The 12335-nt window shown below is 43.7% G+C and overlaps 1 protein-coding gene across 11 annotated transcripts in view; it reads left to right on the forward strand.

Moving 5' to 3' along the window:
• The window catches only part of SIPA1L1 (signal induced proliferation associated 1 like 1), a 365694-nt gene that overhangs the window by 292832 nt on the left and 60527 nt on the right, over window positions 1-12335 (forward strand). For all 11 annotated transcript variants that reach the window (XM_058739522.1, XM_058739520.1, XM_058739519.1 and 8 more), the window contains 2 exons: window positions 6299-6872; window positions 7510-7784. In XM_058739522.1, the coding sequence (XP_058595505.1) occupies window positions 6299-6872; window positions 7510-7784 (849 nt within the window). The remainder of the gene's footprint in view (window positions 1-6298; window positions 6873-7509; window positions 7785-12335) is intronic.

The raw sequence follows: 12335 nt of genomic DNA on the forward strand, positions 1-12335 counted from the left end.
CCCAGAGCAGATAGGGCAACTCTCTTGTAGTTAATGCTTGGGGGAAAGAGTGTGAAGGGTTTATGTTCTCTGAAAATAAATGTATCATGAAGCAGAATAGGTCTTCCAAAGAATTTCTGTACCTGTGAGTTTTTCTCATACCCCAGCCACTCCCCAGAATACTAAGGATATGAAGTTATGGGCCTCTTTCATTTATTTACGGTACTTTGGTTGAAAAGTTTATAGAGCTGCATTGATTTCTACTAAATTAGATTTAAATCTAATTTAACTCTACAGTGATACAGTTAGAGGGATTCAAATACTTTTTATCATTGAAAATCTCTTGTTCTGAGCTTTTTCCCCAGGGAACACTCACATGTACTTATTGACATCTCCTTGGCACGTGTGCTGAGGAAAGCACAAAAGGAGTTTTCTCAAAGGAGCGTCTTGCTGTGATCAGGTGGAGAAGTGCGGGGTCCGTACAGGCTGAAGTTATAAGGAACGTTGAACTGACAAAATGGGGTTTGGCATATGTTTTAGAGCATAGATGGAGGAAATTCAGTGGGGGAGAAAAAGAAATAATTCTAGGAGTGGCCAGTGGTGTAGACAGAAGTGTAGACAGAGGAAAGGGTGGGGGGTGGCAGGTGCCAGAAGAAGGTGCTGCCATAGATGGGGTTACGAGGCAGTGGAGCCCTTTGGAATGCGAGGCCATCCGGTAGCACGGTATAAAGAGAGCTTTAGGAGAATTCACCCAATGTCACCATGCAAATTAGTTTGTATACAAAAAGACAACTTTGGAACTTGTTCATTTATTTTCACCAGCTCTTTGCAGCTCTTATCATGTGTATGCTAGGCACTGTTCTAGGCCCTGGAATATAACAGGGGAACAACGAGAGAAAAATCCTATGGTGGATGTGGAAATGAGGTCCTGAAATAATGGATGTTCTATCTCTCTAGGGATTGGAAAGTTTATAATTTATAATTTATTTATAATAGGAAAAACTGACTATTTCTAACTAATTCCAGAGACCAGTTAACCTTGAACGGTAGACATAGCCAAGAACTCAGAAATTAATCACTACGTCTGTACTAAAGCTTATGCTCATACCTGATAAGAGAGCCCCCGGTCTCTTGTTTTATTTGTATCATTACACTGAGCTTAATTATCTGGTCCTGGTTGATAGAGCAGATTAGAAGCAACAAATCAAAAAGATGAAGAACGGTTCAGTGGCAAGGATGTGCTGAGACATCACTAAGTGATTCCTGAGATGTAGAAAAACTCTTCACCTCAAAGTGAAGAGTAAGCACAGCAGTCTGGAGTCATTTGGTTTGGAAACAAAGGACCGAATATACTTAGCTCACCCCTGAGGGCCTCACTTTGTTAAAACACGGTGTAAAAATTTTTCCCAGCATTTTTTAGTAACTCATGAGTTAAGAGACCCAGGCACTGATCTTCAGAGGTTGCAGATGTCACGAAAAGAGACAAATGTGTGTCTCATAATGGAAGGATACAACCGCACCTATGAATTAGTCTTGTTCCCTCCCCCACCATTGAACCTAAATCTGATCAAACCTCTGGAGGAGCCAGTTTACATGTTCTTCATGTAAACATGCCTGTATTCAGCAAAACTCAGACTCCAGGCAACTCTGTGTGACAAACAGCCCTGTTTACTCAACGTGTAAATGCAAGAAATAAAAGAGAGAATGAGAGAAGTGGAGGGGAATTAACAGAATAAAAAAGAAGAAGAAGAAGACAAATTGCAGTGTTGTGTGGGCCTTATTTGGACCTGTTAGATAAAAAGATTTTTAAAGTTTTAGGACATCTTAAGCAACTGAACATTGGAACACTGACTCACTATTTGATGACGTTAAAGAATTATTAGTTTTAAAACTAGTGTAGTAGTAAGTGGTTATAATGACCTGAGCCTTGAAAACGAGTGTTAAATTGTGGTCAGTACGTTTAGAAAGGTAGAAATGTAGGTTTCTCCTCTCAAAGATTTCCATATTCAGAGGTTAAAATATAATAAATGCTGAAAGGCAGCAGTATGATATAGTGCAAAAAGCACTTGGAATCAGATCAGATTGTCAAACCTCTCAGATCTTAAATTTCCCTTTCTGTACAGCGGAAGGTTGCTTGACATCTACTTGAAATCCCATAAGTAAAGTATCTAGTGTAGGCAGGGAGTGTGGTGTGTGCATATTAAATGTGCACGCCCTTCTTTTCTTGAATAAAAATAAGTAAATATGCAAGCTTCAGCTAGGAGGAAAAAAAATCAAAGTGGGCCAAGTGGTGGAGATTTTTTCAGAAGGTCCGTCTCAAGCACCAGTCAGCATCCCTATTGTCCAGTGTAGCTGACCTTTTTGAGACAAAAACCTGAATATGTCACTCTTGGTGTTTAAAACCATTTGGGGAGAAGTGCAGAATGCCTCTTCCTACACACCCCTGCCCCTCCTTCACCTGACGAATTCTTGCTTTTCTTTTTGTGGGAGGGCTCCCCTGCCCTCCCAGGATTATTAGGTAAGTGCCTTTCTTAAGTGGTTTCAGTAGCACCCCACACCTCCCACAAGAGCTCTCAAACCACTGGATGTAGCCGCACTAGACTTTGAGCTGCTGGAAGGCTGAGCCTGTGTGACCTCTCATCCTTGATCCTCAACATGCGCACAGTGCCTGACACAGAGTAGGTGCCCCATGAGTGTGGGGGAATTGATCCTATTAGAAGTCGAGAGCCCCCCCAGGGAGTGAATGACAGGCACACATTTGTTCTGCCGCTGGTCATTCCTGTCCTTTGCCTGGGCCTGCTTTCTCAGAATGCTCCCCAAACTGGCAGTCTGATCCAGGCTCCAAGAAGGGGAAACCTCCCTCTACCATTTTGACATTGAGTCCTCTTCCTTCTAAATTTGGGGTTGGAATTGTTTATTGCAATTTCCACAGTGCTTCAGAAATTCAGACATTGTTGTCTTCTCACTTTTTTTCCATTGAGACTTCTGTTCAGACTTCTCTGGAACATTCCTATGTATCATCTTGAAATTGGCTTTGGGTGTCAAGATCTGCTACTTTATCCAGGGTCTTTGATGCCAGCAAATGCTATGAAGCCCAGCCTAATGGTGGTCTCTTCCACAGTGTGACTCTTGTGGACGGATGGTCCCTTTTGCAAGTGCCTCAAGAGTGCAAGGTTTAAAAATGTTCCTTCAGGGGGAATAGTATGGTCTTGTCATAGAGCACGCTGCTGGCCATCCAGAAGTTCGAATTCCAGTCCTGGCTCTCTGTGAGAGGCTCTGGGCACATCACTTTACTCCTCACAGCCTGTTTCCTGGAGAGGTGAAGAATTCATAGCAGCGGCTCAAATAGAGGTTCAAGGATAGGCCAAACATCAGTAAAACTCAGGACACCTTCCTGGTCCTTCGGTCATACTCCCAGGGTTTGAGGGACAGAGCATGTTTCTGTGTTAAAACGGACGCAGATACTCCTCAGCAGAATCCAGGTTCAAGATGAATTTTAAGATGAAACTCAAGATTTTATTGACAGTTCAAGGAACACTGAATTCTCTGTGTTCTCTTCCAGTGCTACCTTTCCCTAATTGCTTCAGCCTCTGAACTTCTGGCTGCTGGGTAACCCTCCTGAGTAGAACATCCTAGTCCTCAATACTGCTGATCACATAAGGCATGGTTGTGATTGTAAAGAATGTATTATTTCTGAGGAGACAGAGTATTGCCTATGAGGCTAACGAGTGTCCAAGAGAAGCCCTTTGGAATCTGCTTTTAAAAATAGCAAGAACCATTTATAATTAATACATCTTAAGCATCTATATATAGCAAACTGAAGTTCTAGAAAGGCTTCTTAGAGGCAAAAATACTTTCGGCTGAGCTTAAAGCAGGCCTTATTATCAGGAGTTCAGAATCTGTGGCATCTAAATTAATGAGCTTTTAACCTTGTAGAAAACCTTGAAGTTAGATGAACCCAAAATGAAACCCTTTGTTTGAAAAAAGCATCCCAGGGTATCATCTTCCTTATCTTCCATAAGTGTTCTGTTTCTAATGATGCAAAGCTGATCTTAGCTCCTATATCATTTACCTCCCTACCATGATGATTCATCGATAATTATATGTTCAAGATTCAGTTCTTTCCCTCATAGTTCATTCTAGAGGCTTCTAATTATCACTGGGTTTTCAGTATATGTTTGTCTAAAGTTCTAACAGTTAATAAGTAGATCTGTAAAAAACCTTAAGTAAGTTTAAGGGGCAAATGGATAGATGGTGCTCATATTGGTGCCCCCTGATAAGCATTTTCCTCTCCTTATTTAAGAGAAAACCACAGCTGCTTCTTGAGAAAGAGTGACAATTTGAAGTGAAATTAGCAAGAGAAGAAATTGCCGATTTAAAAATGAGTATTTCTGGATCCTTACAGGATTCCTCTTAGAAAAGCTAGCATATCTGGATTTTAGCATCTTTCGCTTGACTTTTGAAAAAATGATCAAATTAAAATTATACAGCTGTCAGCATTGAAGCCAGACAGTTCACAATAGATGAGAAAAATTGCCTTTCTAAGACTGGTCTAATTAGGCTAAAATGCATATGGAGGTTCTGCGGATTCCCTTCTCCAGTTAGAAAAGGGAGTGTTGCTTGCCAGCTTTCTTTGTCATGAAGTGAACTAAATAGTCCTTTAAAATAATAAATAAATAAATAAATAAATAAATAAATAAATAAATAAGTAAGTAAGTACATTTATGAAAGCCAACAAATAGGGCATTCCATGGCATCTTCAGACAAAATAGGTACCTTCTGTCCTGAGGTTCCTGATTTTTATTTATTTCTCCTGTTGTCACAAGAAATAATCATTTTTTGAAACACAAAGCTAAATATGTTAAAGTAAACCCTTCTTAAAACAAAACAAAAATAGTAATGGAACCAGAGTTCTTCAATTTACTTTGAAAGATGTACACTCTCTGATTATGACTCTTCCATTTTGGAAATGCAGAAAAAGCATTTTGTATTGCTGCCCTAATAGTTGGTACAATTGCATATGGACTCACTTTTAAATAATTAGGTAATTTGAAAAGAGAGATGTTTGCTCTGTTAGAATCATCATTTCCAGCCCTCTCAGACTTTGCTAAGGTCCTAGAATGAGATCCGTGAGAACACAGTAGAAAACACAGAACCTTTCTGTTTCCATTTAACTTCTGTTGTTACTGTTTTAGGAAAAACATGATTTTTTTTTCTTTTGAAATTAAAAATAATAGGTTATTACAGATGCTCATATGGTCCTTATCTTAGGCCCAATTTTAGCAGTATTATGTAGAAGAAGTGATTGGGGCAGGATTTCTCAAACTGATCTTGCCTAAAGGAGGAGGAAAAGGAAAATATTTTCCTCACAAATAAATTATCAGAATCAAATACCAAATGTAGAGAAAGTGGACCAAAGAATAGCTCAGCTTAAAATACAATTTTAAGAAAAAAGTTCTTTAATGTTTATTTTTGAGAGAGAGACAGAGACAGACACAGACAGACAATGCAAGCAGCGGGGAGGGGCAGACAGAGAGGGAGACACAGAATATGAAGCAGGCTCAAGGCTCTGAGCCGTCAGCACAGAGTCCGATGCGGGGCTTGAACCTGAGAGCCGTGAGATCTTGACCTGAGCCAAAGTTGGACACGTACTGGACTGAGCCACCCAGGTGCCCCCAAAATACAATTTTAAAACATGGTTGCTATTACTGTAAAAATCGTAATCATTTTAATACTTACTGAAATTTCAATTTTCATTTTAAAATTATGCTTTTTGGTCTGGTTGCATAGGTCAACAAGTAATGTTTGTTGAATTTTTTTCAATTTAATCCATTTTTTTTATGTCCTGCATCTTTGGATATTTTTCATTATAAGCTGTCCACATATATAGGCATCACATCTAAAATGGAGACCACATTTGTGTTCTTACAAAATCTATGCCTGTTGTGAAAGGTTACGCTGATTATAATAACCCCTGCTTGGAAATGATCAGTAGGTATTTAAAAGTAGAATATTACAATGAACTTTTTCTTCATGGAGTTATGTTTGGTTTACTATCCGTTAGTGAAATACTTTTTTACTGTAAGCCTTTTGGGGTTTTTTGGCCACTAGAAAAGTTTATGTTCTCTAAATCCTAAATCCTAAATGTGGTTGAATGGAAAGGTGTGTTCCTGTTAAATAGAAGTATGTACTGTTTCTTGTTGGGCAGTGACAGTTTCCTCCTGAGGGATGTCTTTGTCTTTGAGAAAGTGTATTTTATTCTCGTTCCGCGAGGCTCAGGAGACTGACGCTCCTCTCTCACCTTTGCTTTGTCTCTTAGTGTGGCTGTCACCAGGTCCAGAGACGTGCCTTCCTTTGGACCTCCCATCCCCAAAGGGGTCACTTTCCCTAAGTCAAATGTGTTCAGGGACTTCCTTTTGGCCAAAGTGATTAACGCAGAAAACGCTGCTCATAAATCAGAGAAGTTTCGGGCCATGGCAACTCGGACCCGCCAGGAATACCTGAAAGATCTGGCAGAAAAGAATGTCACCAACACCCCAATTGACCCATCTGGCAAGTTCCCATTCATCTCTCTGGCCTCCAAGAAGAAGGAGAAGTCTAAGCCATATCCGGGAGCTGAACTCAGTAGCATGGGGGCCATTGTGTGGGCCGTCCGGGCCAAAGACTACAACACAGCTATGGAAATAGACTGTCTGTTGGGGGTCTCCAATGAATTCATCGTCCTCATCGAGCAGGAAACAAAGAGCGTGGTTTTCAACTGTTCCTGCAGAGATGTGATAGGGTGGACCTCGACTGACACCAGCCTCAAAATCTTCTACGAGCGAGGAGAATGTGTTTCGGTGGAGAGTTTAATTAATAACGAGGATATCAAGGAGATTGTAAAGAGGTTGCAGGTGAGTGTTTTCCTTCCATTGACCTACATTCAATGCCCCTCTCATAAAGCTTTCAGTACAGACTAGAACCAAGTTGCCCTAGTGGGTGCTATTTCATTAGCTCCTCTGAAAATTCCCTGGTGATCTGAAGCAACCCAGAGTTTATGTCACACTTGGTTTCCCTCCTTTTTCAGAAGGAAAAGTAGAACCAGTGGGAGAAGACACGTTTGCTGTGCGTTTGTGTTGGAAACCATTTGCGTGTGACCTGGTCCCACTGCCCTGGTGGCTGGCGACGTAGCCCAGCCAGTCTGCTTTAGCCGTCGAGAAGAATTGTTCGATTGAGTGTCTGTGCTGCCGTGAATTTCTTAAGGGCGAAGCGAGTGGCAGAATACAGTCCCTCTTGGCTGCCAGCTCCCCGTAGGTCTCTGTGAGAGGGTTTCCTTGTAAGTTCAGTGAAGTCATTGAGTGCTTTGGATGCAACAAGTATGTTCTTTCTGGCCTAATGAATGGAGGTTAGTGAAGGGGAAGTAACCACACTGCTCCTCAGCCGGCAGCGGGGTATTCAGAATCACCCTGTTTGCAGTGTTTTCCAAGTTCCCTGTCCACCACTTAACCCCCTACGGCGCTAAACCATTATACCTTTTGTTTCCTTGTCCAGTTTGTGTCAAAAGGTTGTGAATCGGTGGAGATGACTCTGCGAAGGAACGGGCTAGGCCAGCTTGGCTTCCATGTCAACTACGAGGGCATCGTGGCCGACGTGGAGCCCTATGGCTACGCCTGGCAGGCAGGGCTCAGGCAGGGCAGCCGGCTGGTGGAGATCTGCAAGGTGGCGGTGGCCACCCTGAGCCACGAGCAGATGATTGATCTCCTGAGAACATCTGTCACGGTGAAGGTTGTCATCATCCCCCCGCATGACGACTGCACCCCACGGAGGTAGGTCTGCGTTGGCAGCTGTGAACCTGGGAATCCAAGGCCGGGTTTGTGCACCACGTAGAACATCATCTCCTACCGGGTGGGGGAGGAGGCTGCCGCAAAGCGTGCCGGGTTACACGCGGTGCTCAAAGTTCCGTCCGTGGAAAGTCTGACTCGGGACATAGCTCCCTTTCAGCATGTGTCAGCAGCAGCTGGGAAGAGTGACTAACTTGGACCATTCCCAGGATTTACATCTGTGGATTTAGAAAGTTGCCATTACAGATAGAGAAGTCTGGTAATACCCGTCTTAAACATCTTGCACCAGTAGCTGAGAAGCATTGAGCACTTATTATTAGAAGACCCTGAGCAACACAGACCGTCAGGCTTTTTTGCTTTATGTTCCATGACACTCTCATTCTTCTTTCCGTCCAAACTTCGGAATGCCATTTTGACCCCTGCTGTCTCAGCCTGGAACCCTGGACGTGACTTAGCAGGTGTTTGCTCAACTGCATCTGTGTGTCGGGAATCGGCTTCAAACGAGCTGGTGCTGCTCGTGATGCTTTGGCAGTTTGGTTCCCGGCCTTTCACAGAGGGAAGCCCAGGAGCTCCCTGCCCCTCCCAGTTCCTGCCCAGCCAGCAGCATTCTTGAAAATTTAATTTCTCGGTCTCTAGGGAGGTTTCTTGATGGAACAAATTTAATCAACTGTTTCTTTTCTCCTTTGGGCATGTCCATGTTATTTTCACTAGTTTTTTTTCAATCTGTTAATTTGCTTTCAGCCCATTATTTTCTAAGAGTTTCTCTTAAGCTTTGGCAATTAATTCTTAGGCCTTCTAAAGCCAAGACAATATCCTTAACATTCCCCCCCCAAAACGTGACCTGTCCTCTCAAAGATTCATGAACAAGAGATGGCAGAATATGTAAACAGTTATTATGGGTTGTGTCTTTTAAAAAGTAAGCAGCAATGACAACCTGAATGTACTTCCGTTCTTCAAATCAAGTGTTGCAGACCAGACCGCACTCAGGGTAGTATTTCTGAATCCTGCTTACTGCCTAGATGGCCCAGAGCCTAAGTGCCTGTGTCAGAATACGGTGAGCTGTCTTTGTCTAATACCTTTAAGAAATGCTCCCTTATGGATGACTGGATTTCTCTGGAAACCAAAATATCCAGAACTTTGTATTTTAGCTCTTTGGGGGAAGGGGGGTTATTCTGAAACACGTGCCCTGCCTTAGTTAACCCGGTCTTCTCTGGGTTTCTCAAGCACATCATCATCACTGTTAAGCATTTTGCTGAACTGGGATTCAGGAATGACTCTGGAGGTGGACGGAAGTGCTTGCTAGGTCCTTACAGGCTCTCCAGCTGCTCTCTACTTCTCTGGTCGCTCTGTCTTCTGTCCCTTGGTCTCTCCTTCACATTGTCTACTTGATTGCTTCTAAACAGGCAGCTATAAGCTGGAGACGATAACTAAGCTTTGTAACTTGTCAACCTTAATTACCTGTAGTACAGTTAAAGATGCTGGTCTGAGGACTAATCTTCTCAGAATGAGTCTGTAAATGGTGTGGCGTCATCCTTCTGTTCAGAGGCCTTTCCCCTGGCTTCTGGGCTCCCCAGTTGGGGGGGCGGGCAGGGAAATAGGTGTACGTGAGTGTATGTGATGAACTGGGTGGAATGGGCAACATTGCTGACTTTGAATTGTGGTTGGTGGTTACTCAAAGGATGGGTCAGAAGGCCTGGCCCTGGAGAGATAGGCCTGTGGTAGGAGATGGTTTATCTACAGCAGTATACTAAGCTAGGTAGGTCTTCTGTGGTGTGTTGCTAAAAACAACTAAAAAATGTGTTGACAATTTAATTTGCCAGATCCTAGAAAAAACACTTTTACATGGATTAGTGCATTTAATCCCTATAACTACTTTATGAGGTCATAGTATTAATATCATTCCTATTTAAAGGAAACCAAGGCTCAGAGAGGTTAGTAACTTTCCAAGCTCGTCTGGCAAGTTTAAGTTTCACTTCAGAATCCAAGCTCTTAACTACTACTCTGTATGCTTGGGGCACAGATCTGGTTTTTACACACCAGTATCAGCAGGGATCTGCTGGTACATTCGCTTTCTGTTGAGGACAGGAACCTTGATTTGTAGCATTTGCTGATTCCCATGGTGTAAATACTGCCTCTGGTTGATTTCAAGCTACCAGCACGAACCCACTGAAGGCAGAGTGGGGGCGGATGCTCACAGTCTGCTCTCGCAAGCCAGGACAGACCGGCTCCGCACACCCCTGAATGAATGAGCCGTGTTTGTCTTAATCTTCAGCACTGCTGCTGAGTCACTCATTGCCACTCTCCTAGCCAGTGGAGCGGGCATCACTCTACAGAGAGGTGCTAGGAACTTACCCCCCCTGAGGGTGTGGGATGGGGATGCTGGGATGAGAGATCAGCGCACCCCCCACCACCCCCCGCCACCACCCCCACCGCAGAACCCCTTCCCTGGGAAGCATGCTCTGTGCCTTTCACTACAGTTTCCATCCGGAAACCCACAGTCACACCTTCTGGGCAGGTGTGAAATGCCGCCATTCATGCCTTTGGAGGACCGGAAGCCCACTCTCCCCTTCCCTCCTTTAGAAGCAACTTCAAAGGAACAGTTGAAGCATTAGCACCTTGCTGTAATTTTCAACAAAGTAAGATAATGCTCTTCTGTCATTTTTCTCTTCTCCTCCACACTTCACACTCCCACTGCTGTTTTCCTAGCAACTAATTACTCTGTTCCTTGACTAGTCACTGTCTCCTTTGTCGGCTGTTACTGCAGCTCCAGCGTGAGGCGGAACAAACAGGCCTCCCCCAGGCACCCTGTGCCCCACTGCACCTCAGCTGCCTGCTTCTCGTCCCCAGGATGCTCAGGGGTCATAGGCGATCACCCGTGTGTATTCACATGGGAGAGTCCTTAGCTGTGAAAGGCAGGTCTTTTTGTTTTAATGAAAAAGACAATTTAACAGCAAAGTGGAGCTCCAATAATAAAAGTAAAATAGGGCTCTTTTCCTTCTTCTTAGGATATAGGCAGATCCTCTATGAATTGCTTTCAAACTAAAGGGGTTTTTTAAGAGAAGAAAGGACAGGGGGAGTAAAGCAAAACTCCTGAGCTCCTACTATGTATTGCGCATTAAAAAAAAAAAAAGTCTTCATTTCCATTAAAACAATGAGGAGGAGGTGGTCAGGCAGGACCCGCTAGCAAGATAGCCTGCTGCAGGCAGCTGGGAAAAGAGGTTTGGTGGTTACCTGCAGACTCTACCAGAAAGCTTCCCAGGGCGTGAGCCGTCAGACATGGCGGGGGGGGGGGGGGGGGGGCCTGGCCCTCACCCCCAGCCATCCTGACTCTGGAGTGCTGGAGCCAGGACCCGAACCTGACCAGCATTAATCTGTTGGTGTCTGTGACCTCTGAATCCTCAGCAGTCATCGTCTTGGCAGGATGAAAAACACCCCATTAACAGTTGCACCCAAATTTAATCGTGATGTTCCGAGTGGTGTTGTGGGGGAGTGGTGGACCTTTATTCTGTTGAAGCCTGCTAGCCTACAGCTTTTGAAGAAAGCAATCAAGGACCATTCAGGAGGAAGAGCTAAAAACAAACAAGTTACATAAAAGGACCAAATTACCTTTTAAATAGAATGGATCACAAAGTTTTGTCTCAGTTTTAAAATACAAGTATTTCAAAATGCATAAGCTTACTGCTTTGGAGCCAGAAAGGCTGTGAGAGTTCGTCTGGTTCAGATCTCCCATTTTTCAGGCAAAGAGCTTGGGTGCAAAGAGGTTAAGTATTTTTCCGCAACAAAAATCACATGGCTTATTAGGGACCTAGCTGTCCTCAAGACATCTGACTGCTGATTCAAGAGTCCAGTGTTGTGATGCTCTGTTGGGTGTGCTGTACGATGGTTTTTCCACCTGTGTTTTTAGTGTTGGAAAAGGACAGAGTGATGGGTAATCAGAAACTAAGGGAGAAAGAAAGAATAAAGAGGCTGAAAAAGTAGGGAGAAGGAGTGGCTTTTCAACCACCAGGGTTTCAGCGTCTCGCCATGTGTCTCTCAGCCCCGAAATACTGAAGTTGCACTTCCTGTGGCCCATAGCTTTTTACAGGTTTGTCACAGACTGTGCCCTGAGTGAAATGCAGTAGTCACTTGAAGTGAAGAAGTTTGGGGCCTGGGAGTAGATGTAGCCTTCAATTAGTGATTAAAATAAGGCTGACCCCCGTGCGGGTTAATCCTTGAGTTCAAATCCTGGCTCTGCCACTTCCTGGCTGTGTAGCCTTGGGCAGATGACTCTCTCCAGGCCTCTGTTTCGTCAGTTCCTAAACAGGGACAGTGGTGGTACCTACTGTTGTAGTGCAGCCAGATGAGTGCCTGGCCCCTGATCAGTGTTAGTTACTGCTCAACACCAACCTTTACCTGAATGACATGATAAAAATCCCCTGGTGAATTTTTACGTGGGTCACGAAAAGCTGGCCTTTATCTTTGGTCTTCAGTGTACTGCCCGCTTCTTGATTCCATGTATCATTCTTGTATTTGCAGAGATAAGTAAGTGATGGGAAG

The sequence above is a fragment of the Neofelis nebulosa genome, chromosome 7, assembly GCF_028018385.1.
Source record: "Neofelis nebulosa isolate mNeoNeb1 chromosome 7, mNeoNeb1.pri, whole genome shotgun sequence".
Classification (NCBI taxonomy): domain Eukaryota; kingdom Metazoa; phylum Chordata; class Mammalia; order Carnivora; family Felidae; genus Neofelis; species Neofelis nebulosa.